Below are 19,526 nucleotides of genomic sequence, written 5' to 3'. Positions count from 1 at the left end.
ATTGGTCACCCTAGCAGCTTCACTACAGTGACATGGGCAGAACTAAGGCAGATTGTCTCCAATTACAGAATCAGTGACCACAAACTAGAGGTGAGAATTAGGAGGCATAAAGCAATCCAAGTCCAGAGAGGAATGACTGTGCTTCCAACACGACAGAGGAGGGAGACTGAGACAGGAGACTCTTTCTACTCCAGTGTCCTAAATATGAGGGAGTGCAAGAAAATATTCCCTCAAATGATCAGTAATCCTAAAAGACATCTGATCAGAAATGCAACAGAGAAAAACCTGTGACTGGCCTTGTGGGACAGAAGGCAAAATGCTCTGGAAAAATCTGTTATATGAGACCTTTTCCTCCCTGAAAGGGAGGGAGGCTGTCCCCCGATAGCAGCCCTGTCCCCATACATAAGCACACTGTGCCCCTGATTTTAGACTCATCCAGCTGAATTTTGGCCCCAGCACATGAATGGGGCCCTCCCCCACCCTTGAATGAGGCCGACAGCAGGAGGACAGTCACAGGGGAAACAGCTGGGTAAGGATTGCCTGGCTGTCTGGTAGGACAGACTGAATGGTGGGAAAGCAGGGAGTGACTGCACCCTTCTTCTGCCTGCACCACTCTACGATGAAGGGCAGCCTGACACTGCACTGGACTTGGGAGCTGGGCTGTGCCATGAAACTGAGCTCAGATACTTGGTTTGCACCTTAGGCTGGGCACATCTATGGTTCCAGGTATCAGGCCAAGTGCCAGTTAGGAGGGGAAGGATGAGAACTTTTCTGGGCTTTGTTTGCTGACACTCCACAGCTGTATGGTTTCTGGTCATTGCAAAGGAAAGGCTGTGACCCAGCCTCCCTGAAAGAGTTTTACTTTTAAATTCCTATTGATTTCTATTTGTATGGCATAAGACAAACCCAGCCAAGCAGAGACCTCTTTAGGAGCTGGGATCACTTTAGCTTCTGACACAGAAAAGGTAAATGCCATTAGTTATTACGAAAAAAAAAACACCTGGAAACATAGACTACAAATCCTTGGGCTAAATCCTGAGTTCTTGGGGAGGTGGGGATTGCAGAAATGGACTCTACACACATGAATTTCCCTTTCCTTTGGGCATGGAGTGAGCTACCTGTGCAATATACTTAGGGTGACCATCCCTTTCCTGTCCCAGGCATTCTAACTTTTTGGAAAAAATGGAGTACGCATCCATAGTGGGATGCAGAGGAACGTTGGGGGGGAGTGGAGATGCCAGCCCTGGGTGGGAGGGGAGAACAGGGCTCCAGAGCGGGAAGGCAAGGTTTGGGCGAGCAGCAATAGCCGCATGGGGGGGCAGGAAGGGTATGGGCAATGCCAGCCCCAGGCAGGAGGGCCAGCAGAGCTTGGGTGAGGAGTGACAACGACCACATATGGGAGCAAGCTGAGCTTAGATTAAAGCCCTGGACGTCGGGGAGGCAGGTCTTGGCTCAGCGACTCGGGTCAGCCCTGAGTGCAGGGGAATAAAAGGGGGTGCAGGGAATGGGTAAGCCCCACTTGGGGATGGGGGGCAGGGCTTGGGACGCATCCTATTTTCCCTTTGGGAAATATTGTCACCCTAAATATAACCACTGAACCCCAAGGAGGTGGGGTTGGGAATGGCAACTCCCCCACCCCCCACCTTGAATATAGCAGTAAGTCCACCCACAAAATCAATACAGCCTGAGGCAGCATTAACTTCCACATGGAGCCATCTCACATCCCCTTTGATTTTAATAATACAATGTCAGCAATCCTAAAAAATGAGGGACAGGCATCAAGGAGAGGAAATTACATCACTGATAGCCGAAATTTGCACAGAGACAGCAAAGCAGTCGATTGCTCATGGAAGGGACCCTCTGCATTCAACCCCATTCCTGTGTAGAAAAGGAACAGTGCCACAGCAGCCTTGTCCCTGCTCCCATCCAGGGCCCTACAGAGGATCCACACAGGAGATGGAGTTGGGAAGCCCAGGGACAAGGCTGCAGAATGCTTATTTTTCCCCCACCAGTCCCCTATGTAAATCTGAGGAAACAGCCTCAGGCTTTACCCCTCACAGCAAGGACTTCCTTTGAAAGTGAGATTCCAGGGGCAGTTGTCTTTGTGAAATTGTCTGACAGCACTGCTCCATTGTTTCATATTGTCTGGGACCTGTAAGGGCAGGAGATCCTATACCCAGTGTACAGGCACAAAAACTATATGCAGATATCGCTGGGTCTCTGTTGGATCCCCCAGGATATCCATAAATCTCAGATGGTCAATGCAGTTTAGGAGACAGACTCTGCTTTGTCCAGGATGGAGCAAACCTCATCTTCTGGTGAAAGAATTCAGAGTAAATTCTGTGAAGGGACCTCATAGAGTTTTTATCTCTCCACGAGTACCATCCATAGATTTTTCCCTTGGGAAAGCGCAAGATTTTCCCTTGGCTAAGGATCATAGAGCCTCTTTTGCACTGTCTCTCTGGCAGTCAATATGCAATGTTGTAATTATTTTATTTCTGAATCTGACATCTTACTTTCCCATTCATTCCATTTTGAAGAAAGAATACATGTCTGAATTCTTGGTAACAGAATACATAATGTTTGGAACATTGATTTAAATAGGAACAATGAGTCTCTGACAGGAGTCAGGTGAAGAACTCTACTTTAAGGAGCCCTCTGGGATACCTGGAACCCAAACACACTGAATTGCTACCTGATTTCTCCCAGATTTCAATCCCCCAGTCAGTGCAAACTCTGGTTCAAACCAAGTTCTTATTGTTCATATGCATAGCTGTGGCTGCCAAGTTGTGTGCAGCTTTATGTGTGACATTTTAGATAGCAAAGAGAACCACTGACTTCCTGAGTGGTAGCAGAGGTTGGAGAGGCAGGCACCAATACATCCAAAGCACTGGAAGCAAGTGTAAGTTGGAAGGCCCTATCCTGTCACATTTCTGGAAGCAGGTAGCAAGAAGGCCCCAGGACCCCATGACACACACAACAAGGATTCTTCTCCAAGGTGGGTGGCAAAAACAACTTCAGGGAAAGGTCCCTGGGCAGCTGGAAATGTTAATGTTGGTTGCCTTGGGCAGCTAGGTGGATGGCAGGCTTGGGGGGGTGCTGTATTCACAAGTGGCTGGGGTGCATGGAGAGGGTCCTGGAACAACAATGTGAGTGGGGACCTGGATTTGGGTGTGATGGGGGTGGATGTTGAGACAACAAGGTGGATGCATAGTGGGTGTGTCGGAGGGTGGCTATTAAGGCAGCTGGGGTGCGTACTTGGTTGTTGGGTTCTGGGTATGGCTTAGAGAGCTGAGGGACAGCTGCCCATCCATGGTTACTAGGAGCCATAAGGGAGGCAGGGAGGCTGCAAGTGGGCGGAGCTGTAGGGGAGTCCTTGAAACCTGCCTACAGCCCAGCTGAGTGTGTGCCAATACAGCAGAGCTGTGGGTACATATGAGGGGATAGGGCTAAAACCAGGAGGGTCAGATGAGATGTGGCCACACTGCTGCAATTTAATATACTCCTTGTCCAGCTCTAAGTTCCCAGTCCCTCTGGTGTTGCATTAGACACCCTACATTTCCTATGCTATAACCCAGTTATTTTTTTGTCTATTCCACTATCTGGCTCCCTCCTAAACTCCTGTGAAGCACGAAAAGTGTGTTCTTAGTTATACTGATCTGCATCAGTTAATTTTAAAAGGCAGCCCTTAATTCTACTCTATTGAAGCTTGTATACCACCTTCACCATGATAATATTTGAGTGTCTTCCAGGAGAGCATTCAGCAATATGACTAGAAAGTGTCATGTGTTTCTTTTTCTCTTCTTCTCCCTAAGGAGAAATTGGTGGGGTTTTATTTTTATTTCTCCTTTTTTTCTTTTTTGTTAAAATATATAATCCTGTATCCTGAGATCTGTTTTTATATTAGCAAAAGCGAGGTAGAAGAAGTACACCTTTCACTTTGAGTAGAAGGTGTTGAGGGTTTTGTTGGTTCTTAATTCCTGTGGGAATTTGTTCCACAATCTGGGACAGGCCTCTGAGAAGGCTCCATTTCCTGCACAGATTCACAGAGTTTAAGACCAGAAGGGCCCATCTTATCATCTAGTCTGACCTCCTGTGTAACACAGGCCAGAGAATCTCATTCAGTTAACCCTGTACTGAGCCCAAACATTTGTGTGTGGCTAAAGGGTCTTCCAGAAAGGCATCCAGTCTAAATGTGAAGACATAAAGAGATGGAGAATCTACGACTTCCCTTAATAATTTTTTCCAATGGTTTATCACTCTCACTGTTAAAAAATTGTGCCTTGTTTCTAACTTGACTTTGTCTGCATTGAACTTCCAGCCATTGGTTTCTCTTATGCCTTTTCCTGCTAGGTTAAAAAGTGCATTCTAGGCCTTGGTATTTCCACCTCATTAAGATATGCATACACTGTAATCAAGTCACCTCTCAGTCTTCTTTTTGATAAAATAAACAGATTGAGTTCTTTAATTCTCTCATTGTAAGACATTTTCTCCAGCTGTGACTCTTTTCTGCACTTTCTCCCATGATTAAAAATGTGAATACCCGAACTGGACACCATATTTCAGTACTGGTCTCACCAGTGCCATATACAAACATAAAAGTGCCTACTTGCTCCTACTCACCAGTCACTTGTTTATACTTCCAAAGATTTCAGTAGTGCTTTCTGCCACATCATTGCATTGGGAGCTCATGCTGAGTTATTTGTGCACTATGACCCCTATATCCTTATCGGAGTCATTGCTTTCCGGGAAAGCCAATGGGACTTAGGCCTAATCTACACTTAAATTTAGGTTGACATAGCTACGTTGGCCAGGGGTATGAAGAATCCACACCCCTGAGCAGTATAGCTATGCTGACTTAAATGCCAGTATAAATTCAGCTATGTCAATGGAAGAATGCTTCCTTTGACCTAGCTACCATCATTCAGGGAGATGGTGTTCCTACACCGACAGAAAAACCCCAGAATAAAAAATTAGTTCTTTATGTTGATGTCATATTATTTTAGCACAGATTGTCATTGTAGGCCATCCAACAGGAGACTGAAAACTTTGGCTCAGTAAGGGCCACAAAACACCTGAGACTCTTTAATGGGGGTTCCCATAAACTCATTATAAACCTGAAGAATAAAGGTTGTGTAAAAACTGGTGTGTGTACAAGTTCATGGAAATCCAAAATATCATCAGAATGAGACCTACTGTAGGATGGGCCAGATTTTGATCTCAAGTTATCTGAATATAAATCTGGAGTGATTCCACTGAAGTCAATGGAGTTAGTACCAGGTTGTGCGTGATATCAGTAACTTCAGTGTAAATCCTGAATGCTTTCACAGGTTCTAATCTCACTTACCTCTGTGTAATCCAGAATGACTCTTTTGAAATTCAATGGGGATAGAGCAAGAACTGTCTTTCAGTTACACCAGTGTAAATCTGGAGTGATTCCACTGAAATTAATGATATTAACTTTGGATTTCCATGAGTGTAAATGAGAACAGAATTGGGCTAGATGTTTGTAACAATCTTACACATGTGTACAGGAGAATCAAGACATTTATCTATGGGACAAGTGACAATGTTTAGCTGTAATTTTTCCCCACTTACAATTGCTTGCCATTCTAGCCAGCTCTTCTCAAATAGCTGGATGCCCTCTTAATCTTGACTGACAGACAGAGCCAATCAAAACTCTGCCCTTTTAGGTGCTGCTAGACCAACAGGAACTGAGAATCTTTACAGACCTTAGCAGATTTTAATGTTATTCTCTTACCAGGATCTTTTAATATGGATGATGAACCTGGAAATCAAGAAGGCCCTGCGTCCCCAAGGGAAGATGGTCCTATGAATCAAGAAGGCCCTGTGTTCCCACAGGGGCATGGGCCTGAGAATCGAGAAGGCCCTGTGTTCCCACAGGGGCATGGGCCTGAGAATCGAGAAGGCCCTGTGTTCCCACAGGCACATGGATCTGAGAATCAAGAAGACCCTGTGTTCCCAAAGAATGTGCATGCTGCAGGTAATCCTCTTTCTGCGCCAACCTTTAAGAAATGTTTATTGTGTCAGAATGCATGGATGGATCCCCATGCAGCCAGGTGAAAAAGGCCATATCTCTACCAGTAAGTTCCCTGTTCCTCTCCTGCACAGTCCTCCTCTCCTCCTCTTTAGGTAAGCTGTGGTTGGAGGAGAGGTCCTAGATGTCCTAAAGATGGGAAGGCAACTAGTCCCACTCCAGAGAAATAGGTTTCTGTGGATATGGGCTTGCCATCTGCTTTTCCTCCTATCATTGCTCCCTCTGAGCCAGATGCAACTGTTGTGGAGGTGAACGAGGACCAGCCTTCCCTGATGGGCTAAGGTGTTCCATTATGTTGTGGTCCCACAATACCAATGTGCCTATGTTCTCCTGGGCACCTCAACTTACCTGCCTCTTGCAGAGGCTGCAGATGTTTATTCTGTGTGTAGATGATTTCATCCCAGAATCCCTTGCACTATATCACCAAATAATCCCCAGTATTAATCATCTGATTAATGGCTTAACAGAGATTCATATCCTATGAAGGTGTTGGGAATTACAGTTTTATATGTGCGTGTGAAATATTGAAATGTTGCCCCAATTCTTGGATCTGGCAGGGCTCCACTTGGCATGAACTCAAGACGTAGGCCAGGAAGGGGGTTTTATACTGTTTTTGCAATTTTCCAGTCAAAGGAATGGTTTACCTCTTGGCAGGGCCGGCTCTAGCTTTTTTGCCGTGCCAAGGAAAAAAAAAAAAAAGGGCGGCCGGATTGCTGAAGCAAAAAAAAAAAAAGAAAAAGGGCGTAAAAAAAGAGTAGCTGGATTGCCAAAGCTAAAACAAACAACCAAAAAACTCTGCCCCTTTAAATGTGCCACCCCAAGAATAGCCGGAATGCCGCCCCTTCAAATGGGCCGCCCCAAGCACGTGGTTCCTTTGCTGGTGCCTGGAGCCGGCCCTGCCTCTTGGCCTAAATCAGAGCAGATTTAGGGCTGCTCAAACCTATGTCAAGCTGCAATGTTCCCATGAACACATTCCAACAGCTGGGGATGTGCAGAGTGCAAGAGAATTCCAGCCATGGTACCTTATCCCCAACCATACCCTGTATGCTGGGGGCTGGAAAGGGTCTCTACACTACCGGTGGATTACCCCAGAAAAGAACCAAACCTCAGGCAGTCAGTGAAACTGGTCCTTTTGGGCAACGGCGTAGAGAAGAAGGTGGACCAAAGAATTTGAAGTTACATAATCTATAAAAGTTAGTATAGGAACATAAGTCAAGTCTAGGTTCTTTTATCTGATCCAGTCTGGCAATACCTAGTAGAACCTCAGAGTTAAAAACACCTTGGGAACGGAGGTTGCTCGTAACTCTGAAATATCCGTAACTCTGAACAAAATATTACGGTTGTTCTTTCAAAAGTTTACGACTGACCATTGACTTTATACGACTTTGAAACTTTACTATGCAGAATAAAAATGCTGCTTTCCCTGTACTTTTGTAGTAGTTTACATTTAACATAGTACTGTACTTTATTTGCCTTTTTTTTAAATCTCTGCTGCTGCCTGATTGCGTACTTCCAGTTCCAAATGAGGTGTGCGTTTAACTGGTCTGTTTGTAACTCTGGTGTTCATAACTCTGAGGTTCTAGTGTTTCACCAGTAGTGGCCAGCACCAAATGCTTAAAAGAAAGATAAAACCTACAGTAGGTAGCTGCAGGATCAACTGCCCTCATGAAAGTCTCATCCTAACCCCTAATAGTAATTGGTTTAAACCATGAAGCAGGATGTTTTATGTTCCTTCCAAAATGTTGGTAGTACTACCTATATAAATTTTAATCTCTCTTTGAATCTTGCTAAATTCTTGCCCTCAATGACACTATGTGGCAGTAGGTTCCACAGTCTAATGACGTGTTTTTTTTTGAACTTCCTACCTTTCACTGAACATCCCTTTGTTCTTACGTTAGGAGGCAAGGAGAACAGAAGCTCTTGGTTGCCTTTTCAATTCCATTCATTATTTTATACTCTATACTTTTATCATGTCCCCTCTTACTCATTTCCTTTCTAAATTTAAAAAAAATCCCAATATTTTTGGTCTCTCTTTTCCAAGGCTTTGATCATTTTCATTGCCCTTCTCTGAAACCCCTCCAGTTCTGTAGTAGCCTTTTAGAGAAGGGGTGATCAGTACTTCGTACAATATTCTGGATGAGGCTACATCATATTTTTGGTATGTATTATTGTCCATCCCATTCTTTATTCATACTAACATCTTGTTAGTTTTTTTGGACCACAGCTGTATGTTGAACTGGGGTTTTCGGTGAGCTGTACCTAGTGATACCTAGATTCCTTTCTTGTGTTTATACTGTTGATTTAGAAACCTGTATGGTTTATGAGTAATGGAAATTTGTCCTTTTAATGTGTGCTACTTTGCATTTATTAACATTAAACTTCATTTGCCATCACATTGCCCATTCACCTAGTTTAGTTAGGTCTTTCTGAAGTTCCTCACAATTTTTACTGGAGTTCTCTAACCTAAATAATTTTGTGTCATCAGCAAATTCTGCTGCCTCACCATTGACCCCTTTTTCTAGATTTTTAATAAATATATGAATATGTAGGAAAAAATTAGTGATTAATTATTGATAATTATTTCCCTCTTAAATTTTGTGTAAGGTTCTTTCAATCTGCAGAAACAAGAAGAGACTCAGCATATCCCAGAGTCAGTGGAAAAGGACTTGCAAAACGGTATTTCTCCTTATAATTCTTCCTTCTGTACTTGTAGCTCACATTACACTATATGCACATTGAAAACCCCTAAGCTAAAAGAACAGCGAGGTTGCTAAGTCAAGCACTCAGGAGTTAAGGAATGCTAGAACTGAAGTTGCTGCGGTTGCTGTATTCTCTTTGGAGCGCTACCTCTGTGGGGCTGGAAAACATACTCAATGCTGACGAAGGGGCATACAAGAAATCATGTGGGTCTAAGGAGCAAGCTCATATTGGCATTTAGGAAACTCTATAGGGTACATAAGCATGCCCAGTGCAGTGAAGGTCAGTGGGGCTGGAGTATGCTCAGTGCAGATGGAATGTCCAGAAAATTTAGCAGCAAGCCTCTGACAAGTTCTTCTGAGCTAAAAGTGGTGATTTCCAGATGCATATACCTCAAATAAATCTGGGTGAATTTTTATGGTTGACAGGAAAAGGCATCTTTCTTACATCCTATGATTATCCCCTGACAAATATAAAGTCCCCGCTCCAAAGCACAAAGGGATTAGAGCTCGTCAAATAAATGGTTTGGGGGAAGAAGAGAAGTTTTAACATTTGGAAAACAGCTTATTTTTCATAGTCCCTTTATTGGAAATAGCTGACACATTTTCCTTATATTTTTTTATAATAATTCAGCCAGCAGAGGTTCCATTCAGACCAAGCATGGAAAATTTCGGCCTAAGTGGTTAAGGTTTGGAAAAGTTATCAGTAACTGAAAATAAGAGATTCGAGGATTGGGCCAAAATCTGATGCGGTTCAACAAAGACAAGTGCAGAGTCCTGCACTTAGGACAGAAGAATCCCATGCAATGCTACAGACTAGGAACCGAGTGGCTAGGCAGCAGTTCTTCAGAAAAGGACCTAGGGGTTACAGTGGACGAGAAGCTGGATATGAGTCAACAGTGTGCCCTTGTTGCCAAGAAGGCTAACGACATTTTGGGCTGTAGGGGCTTTGCCAGCAGATTGAGGGACGTGATCATTCCCCTCTATTCAACATTGGTGAGGTCTCATCTGGAGTACTGTGTCCAGTTCCGGGCCCCACACTACAAGAAGGATGTGGAAAAATTGGAAAGAGTCCAGCGGAGGGCAACAAAAATGATTAGGGGGCTGGAGCACATGACTTACGAGGAGAGGCTGAGGGACCTGGGATTGTTTAGTCTGCAGAAGAGAAGAATGAGGGGGGATTTGATAGCTGCTTTCAACTACCTGAAAAGGGGATTCCAGAGAGGATGGATCTAGACTGTTCTCAGTGGTAGCAGATGACAGAACAAGAAGCAATGGTCTCAAGTTGCAGTTGGGGGAGGTCTAGGTTGGATATTAGGAAACACTATTTCACTAGGAGGGTGCAGAAGCACTGGAATGGGTTACCTAGGGAGGTGGTGGAATCTCCTTCCTTTGAAGTTTTTAAGGTCAGGCTTGACAAAGCCTTGGGTGGGATGATTTAGTTGGGGATTGGTCCTGCTTTGAGCAGGGGGTTGGACTAGATGACCTCTTGAGGTCCCTTCCAACCCTGATATTCTATGATTCTATGATAATGGAAAGTGTAAAACATTCTTAACTATATGCATTACTGCCAGCCCCACCTCTAATATTAGAGAGAAGGGAAAAAGGATAAAATGAACTATTATTTTTATTGTTATTATTTAGTCTTTTATAAAATCTCAACTCAGACCAAAAGACTCAGTCAGGTAGAATTGTTATGGTATTTCATTGCACTGAAGATATTACCAGGAAAGGACTTTGCCTAGAGATAAAAAAGGAAGAAGCACTCCATGCTGCATTGTTGGACAGCCTTGTTCTCAGAATATGTTAGGACCAACAATTCCAAGATGTACTTGTTTTATGGGAGGGAGGGTGAAGCCAGAGTAATCTCACTTTCATCCCTACAACTAGTATTGTATGCAAGTGACAAAATGTGGAAAATAAAACAGCTAATCCTAATACATGACTGTATAATTGAAAAATGGAATTACCCAGACACTTCAACTTGAACAAACAGGATTAGATTAAACAATAAAAGAAATGTATTTACTACAAAGAGAGACATATTAAGTAGTCCAAGTAATGAGGCATAAAAGTCAGCAACGGTTGCAAGAAAAATAAAGATAAAATGCTTACTGGTACCTAACCTAACAAACTGAATTAAATTCAAGGCAAATTTTTCTCACCATGTGCTTTCAGCAGTCTTGCTGACCAAACTCTTTAGGTTAGGACCTCTCCCCCAGAGTCCAATGGCTGTTTTCGTTGTCTCTTCAGGAGCAGTGAATGTGATGGACAGGGAAAGAGTGTGGGGTTGTCAGGGTTCCCTCTCCATTCTGAACTCTAGGGTACAGACATGGGGACCTGCATGAAAGACCCCCTAAGATTATTTCTACCTGCTTAGGTTAAAAACTCCCCAGGCACAAATTCTCCCTTGTACCTTGGTTTTAAGTAACGCTGCCATCACCAAGTGATTTAACAAAGAACCAGGGAAAAGGACCACTTGGATTTCCTCTTCCCCCAGCAATCCCCCCAAGCCCTTACACCCCCTTTCCTAGGGAGGCTTGAGAATAATATCCTAACCAATTGGTTACAAAATGATCACAGACCCAAACCCCTGGGTCTTGGAACAATGGAAAAATCAGTCAGGTTCTTAAAAGAAGGATTTTATTTAAAAAAAAAGAAAGGTAGAAATCATTTCTATAAAATCAGGATGGAAAATACTTTACAGGGTATTCAGAATCAAAACGCAGAGGATTCCCCTCTGGGCAAAACCTTAAAGTTACAGAAAAGAGGAATAAACCTCCCTCTTAGCACAGGGAAAATTCACAAGAAAAACAAAAGATAAACTAATCCACCTTGCCTGGCTTACCAATACTGGTTGCAATATTGGAGACTTGGCTTGGGATGGGTTGGAGAAGATGGATTTCTGTCTGGCCCCTCTCAATCCCAAGAGACAACCCACACACAAACAAAGAGCACAAACAAAACCTTCCTCTCTCCCAAGATTTGAAAGTATCTTCTTTCCCCATTGCTCCTGTTGGTCAGGTGGCAACCAGGCTATTTGAGCTTCTTAACCCCTTACAGGTAAGGAGGAATTCTAGGCTACCCGTAGCTGTATGTTTATGACAGGGGTCCTTTGGGGTGTTTATCTTCCTTTACATAGTTTCAGTCTCCCTCTCAAAAAACATTTCCAGCTCAGATCGAGGAGATAGAGTCTATATAGGATCCTATTCCCTGCTGTCCCCCCCCCCCACCGCCATTTGAATGTCCTTGGTCTTCCCTTCCTGCTTGATGACTGTTTACTGCTTAAATTCAAATTCAGGCAAACACAAATTTCTTTGTTTAGGACAGGCCTGTTTGCCAACTTCTGTTTGGGTGGGGTTTGAAACATGTGTTAATAACACCATACTGGGGAATCTTATAACTTCAAATGCAACATTGTCACACATATTTTACCAGAACAATACTGATCAGCAAATTGAGTTTTTTAAATGATATCTGACAGGACACACCTTGTACAAACATTATTATAATAGTGTGTAGGATGTGAACACACCAGTATATTCTGTCACATATATATACATACAGACATACTTAACAACTTAACTATTTAAGCTATGATATTTTTATTTTCATCTTCAGAGAAAAGAAAAGCATTACAAAAAGTCCTGTCCAAGTTAGGGATGGAGCAGCACAGATGCCAGAAGCTCCGGCTGAAGGATATTCTGCAGATCAGCCCAGAAAGTGTAAAGAGCTGGACTCCTGAGTCATTAGCAGATTTACCTTGGCATTTCCTAAGAAAGATAATGGCTTTAAATGGGATGGCCAGAAATACAAGCCTGAACTACATGGCACCTGGTTATCAACAAAGCAGTGAAGATGAGCAAGAGCTGAATACTGATGATAGTATTTCTTGTCTTAGTGATGCTAATGCTGTGAATCCACTTGATGTTCTCTGTGCTGTTCTGCTTTGCTCAGACAGTTTCCTACAGCAGGAGATCCTGTCCAAAATGTCCATGTGCCAGTTTGCCCTCCCTCTCCTGCTGCCTGCCCTCGACACCCCCAAGTGTACCCTAATGCTGTGGGCCATGAGGGACATTGTGAGGAAGTGGAGGCCACACTCCCTAGCAGAGAGCAGAGGGTTCATAGAGGAGAGCCTGGTGCTCACGGAAATGCCAACCATTTCCTTTGTGCGTTTGGGCAGCTGTAGCTTCTCCAAGTCCAAATTCCTCAATGAGGTTCTCAGCCCCTCCCAGCAGCACCATGATTTCTTTGTCCATCGGGACATGGAGTCTGGGCATGTCCTTCGAAATATCTCTGATGGGTTGGTAGAAATATCCTGGTATTTTTCTGGGAGGGGAAATTTGGATCTTTTCCCAGAGCCCGTTGCAGTTACTAATTTGCACGGAGACATTGAGTCACACTGGCTGCAATTCAGCTTTTTAACAAGTGTCTCCTCTTCAGTGTTTATAATTGTTGAAAGCATGAGTGAAAAAAACTATTTACTTTTATCATCTCTAAAGGAATCAGCAATGAAATATTATTTCATCTTTAACATTCCAACTGGGAAATCCAGTGAAACACAGATATTCTGTGATAAATTAATCTCAGAGTTGAAACTGAACAAATCACAGTTATTGGTGAAAGACAGCAGCAAAAATAAGGCCAAATTTGTAAAAATGCTACAATTGCTTTTAGGACGTATAATGAAATCTTCTGCCAAGAGAATAAATATAGAGGAGATGGCTGTTATTGCACGTGAACTAGGAATCCAGGTAGATGAAGACTGTAAGGCATGTCAAACAGGAAGCGAGTGGGCTAAAGAAATCACTGCAGAAATAAAAGACATAGGAAAGTACAAGAAGGAAATGTTGAGACTCCAAGGGGATCCATGGAAAAAATTGGCTAAAGTGGAAAAAGAGCTGTGCCGAATGAGAAAGCAAGGGGACATCCCTTCTGAGAAATATAGATCTCGGCTGAAAGAGGAATTATCAGAGTTACGTGCTCAGCAGAATAAATGTGATCTTACTGATGGTTTGAATAAATTTATTACGAGTCTAAAACAACTAGCTCCACTGGAAAAACACTTCTTCCTGAAATGGATTAAGTTTAGATTGGATTGCATTGCTAGGTATAATCTTTCTGAATTGCGTGATCAATATAAAAAAAAATATAACATTTTAGGTGATGACCCAAAAAAGTTATCAGAACTAGATGAATTAATATCAGTCAGTTCCTTAGGACTTGAGCATTTCATGCGTGAGTTGGCACAGTTTTATGAGGCTGAATGCTCGATGGTTAAAGAAGACAAAGTTGCAAAAAGCAAAAGACAATTCACCCATCTCCCAGGCATAGCAGCTGACCTGATGCTGGAAGGGTTTCCCATGGAGCTGATCGATGGAGATGCATCCAACATCCCACTGCAGTGGGTAACAGATGTTCTGACTGAGCTCCATGCCAAGCTGGGGGGAAGGTCCAGAATGGTGGTTCTAACAGTGCTGGGAGTGCAGAGCACTGGGAAATCCACCCTCCTCAACACCATGTTCGGCCTGCAGTTTGCAGTGAGCAGTGGCCGATGTACACGAGGAGCCTTCATGTCACTCATTAAAGTGGCAGAGAACTTTCAGCAGGAACTGGGCTGTGATTTCATCCTGGTGATAGACACAGAAGGCTTGAAAGCCCCTGAACTGGCCAGGCTGGAGGATAGTTATCAACATGACAATGAGCTGGCCACACTGGTGATTGGACTGAGTGACATAACCATTGTTAACATGGCCATGGAGAATGCCACAGAAATGAAAGATGTTCTGCAAATTGTGGTCCATGCCTTCCTCAGAATGGGGGAAATTAGGCAAAAGCATAATTGCCACTTTATCCATCAGAATGTCTGTGATGTATCTGCACATGATCAAAACATGAGGGACAGGAAACGCCTCCTGGAGCAGCTGAATGAAATGACCAAAGCTGCAGCAAGGATGGAAAAAAAAAGCAAGGAAATAAAATTTTCAGACATTATGGACTACGATCCAGAGAAACACAATTTGTACATTCCTGGATTGTGGCATGGAGTCCCTCCCATGGCTTCTGTGAATATGGGATACAGTGAGACTGTGTGTGACCTAAAGAAATCCCTGTTTGAACTTATGAGAAGCCGTTCAATTAACACAACACCTAAGAAGATTCCCCAGATCATTGAATGGGTGAGGAGCCTGTGGAATGCTGTAAAACATGAGAACTTTATTTTCAGTTTCAGAAATAGCCTTGTAGCAGAAGCCTATAATCAGCTGTCTGTGCACTATTCAAAGTTAGAATGGGATTTCCGCAAGAAGATGCATCTCTGGGTAGCTCAACAAGAAACTGCTATTCAGAATAGTTCTCTACATGAATTAGATACAGGTAAAATAAAATATGAGTTGCAAAAGAAACTGGTGGATGGTGAAAAGAAGATTTTGGATTGCTTACAAAATTATTTTGATAGTGCGGCAGCTAATCTTCACTTAATTGAAAAGTACAAGGAAGATTTTATCAGGAGTGCAAAAGGCCTGAAGAAAGAACTTGATAGTTATTCATTCAGTAAGTGTGAGGACGCAATTCAAATTCAAAAAGGCCGGTACATGATAAAAAATATCCAAATTGAGTACATGAAGAAAATAGAAGAGAAAGTTGACCGACTTTTGAAAGAATGCTGCAAAAGAGAAGAAAAATTAAATAATAAGAATCTGGAATCTGAATTTGAAAAAATGTGGAGAAAAACATTGTCAGAATTATCATTCACTCCTTTACAGACACGACTAATTTATGAACATATGGAGTTCCAGTTGAGAAAGGACTTAGAGAATCGAGGGAGTGAGGTCAATCAGAAGCTACAAGAAGCAGGAAGCCTTCGGGATTATGGAATAAAATCTGTCACCAGTGAAAATGAGTACTTTGTCTTTAAATTTTTCAAAGCTGTGAAATCCTCAGTCACAGCCATCAAAGAGTGGTACAGACCACAACTTCCATGTAACACAGATGAACTTACTAAATCATTAATGGACAAGTGCCAGAGTTACACGGAGAAAAAGATAAAGTCCAAAGCAGACTACGATGAAACTTTTTGCAGAGAACTGCTTAATATAATCAATGAGAAACTCCAGCAATGTGATCTGCACGAACTTCACATCAGTGCTTTCTTTGAAGTCAATCTAAAATTTCACATTTTGGGGAAGGCGGCTTGTGCATTTCAGAAGATGCACGAGGATTTTATCAAGGAAAATGACCCTCAGCAACATCTGGAGAGACTGAAACCTCAGTATTTCTCCACCTTTAGAGACCTCTACTTGGAGAAGGATACCTGCCAAGAGAGAGCTAAGGATTTCTGTGATCAGTGTCTGAGACCTGCCCTGGTGGAGTATGTGAACAAGAGACTGGGAATAGAAATAGTGGATGACTTTCTCAGGAAGGGACAATCCTTAGAATATGGCAGCCGGAGTTTTTTCCAGTTTGCTGTGCAGAAGAAGCTGCTGGAGGAGATGAATTTTGATAACTATGTGAAATATATTAACAACTATGAAGAGTTTGTTAAGACCTGGATACTGAGACACCTGCTAGATCACTACAAAGAGGGTGAGGGTTTGAGAGTTATGGAAGAACAGATTTTAACTACAGTTATAAACGAAGTCAACAAGGCCCTGGAAAACTGCAAATATAAAAAAACAAACACAATCTCTGCCTTCTTAGACAACTTTTGCAGTGTGCTGCAGCAGGACCTAGTCATTTCCAGGGACAGTTTAGCTGGGCTCAGACTTAAAATCACAGCAAATGCTGAACAGTTTTCTGTATATATTGAAACCTTTCTTCCTAATCTGAAGGAACTAATTTTATCTGAATTTAAAAAGCTAGAAATTGTGTCAGTACTCTCCAGTTTACCAGTGAAACCTGAGGATGAAATCTTCAAGCGAGTGTTTGGCTGTGGGAAGCAGTGCCCATTCTGTAAAGTCCCCTGTGAAGCAGGAGCCCCTCTACACAAGGAGCATTTTGCATCAGTGCATCGACCTAAAGGATTAGGGGAATACCGAAGTATTGAAACAAAGATACTTTGCTATGATATATGCTCTTCTGCAGTGGTTTCTAATGGCTCATTCAGATGTTCAGAGACAAAATGGAAACCTCATCCTTATAAAGATTATCTCAATTTTTTCCCAGACTGGCGCATCCAGCCAGATCCCAGCATCACGGCTTCCGATTACTGGAAGTTTGTTTTCAAGGAATTCAATCACCAGTTTGCTAAGGAGTTTAAGGCTCTCCCTGCTGATCTCCCTGAGGACTGGGGTAAAATAACCAAAGAGCAGGCACTGGAGGGCCTAAAGGAAGTGTTTATATTGAAGGCTAGAACAGGCTGAGAAACTCTGTTATGAGCAGAAATTTACAGAAGTTAATTTTCTTTAAATGTGGCATGTGAAAAAAATCCCATATCTTCTAAATATGTACTTTTGTTTCTTTGAGAAAATCAGACATGGTTTGCAACTTCCAATGCTTTTTCACATAACAATTTATGGTGCAATTCAAGATGAGAGAAAGACCCAAATGTGGAGTTTCTGCATGTTTGTCTTAAGGACCAGATGACCACAATCCCAATTCTGTTCTCACCACTGCATTTTGGTCGTGCAGTGGTACCATCCAGTGACCTGCAAGCCTTTCCTAGATGAGAGTTTTTTCCAAAACCCCCCCCCCCCCAAATATCAACCATCCACTTCTGCTACTTAAAGCATCAATATCCTGTGGTTTTGTGGCTAACCTGACATCAAACAGCCTGGCCCTGTTGCTTGCCTTCCATGAAGAAACACATGGGAGGGGAAAAGCACTAGAAACACCAAGGAGAGTGGTTTTCAGCTAAACATAATGGGGAAGGGAGGCGTGCAGCCAGCAAACCCAACCGACCCTGAGGATTCAAAGGGAATCCCCACAAACCCAACAGACTCTGAGGCTCCAAGGGAAACCCACCCCATAGCTGTGAATAGTCTTTCCCTCTGCCCCGCTGTCTGCCCTGCACACCCCTCTCACCCAGGGCAGTAAGGCTGAGAAGCCATGGTGCTAGTAGCTTCTCTCCCTGTGATTGTCTGCCACCCTCTGCATGGGGGATGCTGTGGGGAGCAGCCAGGGAAGGCAGTTAGTGCTGCTAAGCAATCTGTGGTCCCAGGTGGAATGTCACCTACTGCCATTTTGGCTGATACCTAGCGCCCGGCGAGGATACAAAAATGTATCCACATCCAATTTGTGATCTGCAAAAATTGTCTGCGGTTACCCGCATCTGCAGATATCTGTGGTTTTGCAGAGCTCTAGACTGCTCCACAGCTCACTGCACAGCAGTGACGCAGGGCTGTGCCAAGCCCCCAACCCCCAGCTACCTCCCACTTCTCCCCAGAGACTTCCTGCCCCACAACCTGCTCCACCCCCACTGCACCTCCTTCCCTGCTCTAGGTAGGAAGGCAACAATCCTGGGCCTTCGTGTTCAGTGCCACCCTCCCAGTGGTGGGGCTCGGACAACCCTATGCAGCTGCAGCGGCTGTAATGCACGCAGATCCGGCCCAAACATAGAGCGGTGACCACTGCTCTCTTCACAGCATGCGCCCTTGCCGCCCACTAGTTTGAATTACAACCACACCTCTTTCAAAATGGTGCTTGGCTCACTCCCTTCTGGGAGTTGTAGTTTACCTTCTCCCTCCAAGAAAGCTGGGGACTACAGCTCCCAGAATCCCCAGAGGGCTGTCCCCGCTGTTGCATAATTCAAAGAGCCAAGCTGGAGCCTGAGGGCTGAGTGACAGCCACTCCATTCGGGTGATTGTGTGCATCTGCAAAAATGGTCCACAGATGTAAAATGAACACCCGTGGATTTGCAGGGCTCTACTGATACCTGCTTGGGTTACCTCCCCTCTGCATTCATGGCATGGTTTGGCCCACCTCAGTGTCTAACATCCCTAAGGATCCTTCAGGATGACAGGTTTCAGAGAGGTAGCCATGCTAGTCTGTATCAGCAAAAACAACAAGGAATCCTGTGGCACCTAAGAGACTAACACATTTATTTGGGCATAAGCTTTCATGGGCTAAAGCCCACTTCATCAGATGCATCTGTTTATATTTATAACAAGCCAAAACAGAGGGGGGACCCAGTCTGGAGGAAAAACTGAGCTCTGACCTCTGAATCCAAGTTATGAATGGGGTAATGACTTACACACCTAGTCAAAGGATTTCCTCCTCAGACCATGTCTAAGGGGACCAAGGCCTGAGCCAGATTGGACTCAGGATTGCTGAATGCCCTGAAGGGTGCTAGGCCTTGTTACAGGAAGTTGGGCAGCACTGTAATTTTTTTTGATATTACACCTTCTTAAGGCTAGTCTACACTAGAAGTGCTACAGCGACGCAGCTGTACCAATGCGGCTACGCCACTCTAGAACATCCAGTGAAGATGCTCTCTGCTGATGGGAGTGAGCACTCCCATCAGCATAATAAAACCACCCCTCTGAGAGGTGGTAGCCATGTCAGCTGGAGAAGCTCTCCTGCCAACGTAGCACTGTCCACACCTGCGCTTAGGTTGGTGTAACTTATTCACACCCCTGAGCGACATAAGTTATACCAAGATAGCCTGTGGGGTAGACAAACCTTTAGTGTTGTGTGTTAAAGCAGGTAGCCGATGTGTGCTTTGTTTTCCAGGCATGTGTGGCAGTCAATCAATGGACATTCATTTACCTTCCCATTTACGCTTCATAAAATAAAATTCAAACATGCCGTGTTTGATGATTTAGACACAAAATAAA

General features: G+C 43.6%; 1 protein-coding gene across 3 annotated transcripts in view; it reads left to right on the top strand.

Moving 5' to 3' along the window:
• LOC119856856 (up-regulator of cell proliferation-like) overlaps window positions 1-19,526 on the top strand; it is a 35,282-nt gene extending 15,756 nt beyond the window's left edge. For all 3 annotated transcript variants that reach the window (XM_043517210.1, XM_043517209.1, XM_043517211.1), the window contains 3 exons: window positions 5,765-6,004; window positions 8,663-8,734; window positions 12,376-19,526. In XM_043517210.1, coding sequence (XP_043373145.1) covers window positions 5,776-6,004; window positions 8,663-8,734; window positions 12,376-17,114 — 5,040 coding nt within the window. In that variant the 5' untranslated portion in view covers window positions 5,765-5,775 and the 3' untranslated portion in view covers window positions 17,115-19,526. The remainder of the gene's footprint in view (window positions 1-5,764; window positions 6,005-8,662; window positions 8,735-12,375) is intronic.

The sequence above is a fragment of the Dermochelys coriacea genome, chromosome 6 (assembly GCF_009764565.3).
Source record: "Dermochelys coriacea isolate rDerCor1 chromosome 6, rDerCor1.pri.v4, whole genome shotgun sequence".
Taxonomy (NCBI): domain Eukaryota; kingdom Metazoa; phylum Chordata; order Testudines; family Dermochelyidae; genus Dermochelys; species Dermochelys coriacea.
This window is presented reverse-complemented; position numbering and strand designations above follow the sequence as displayed.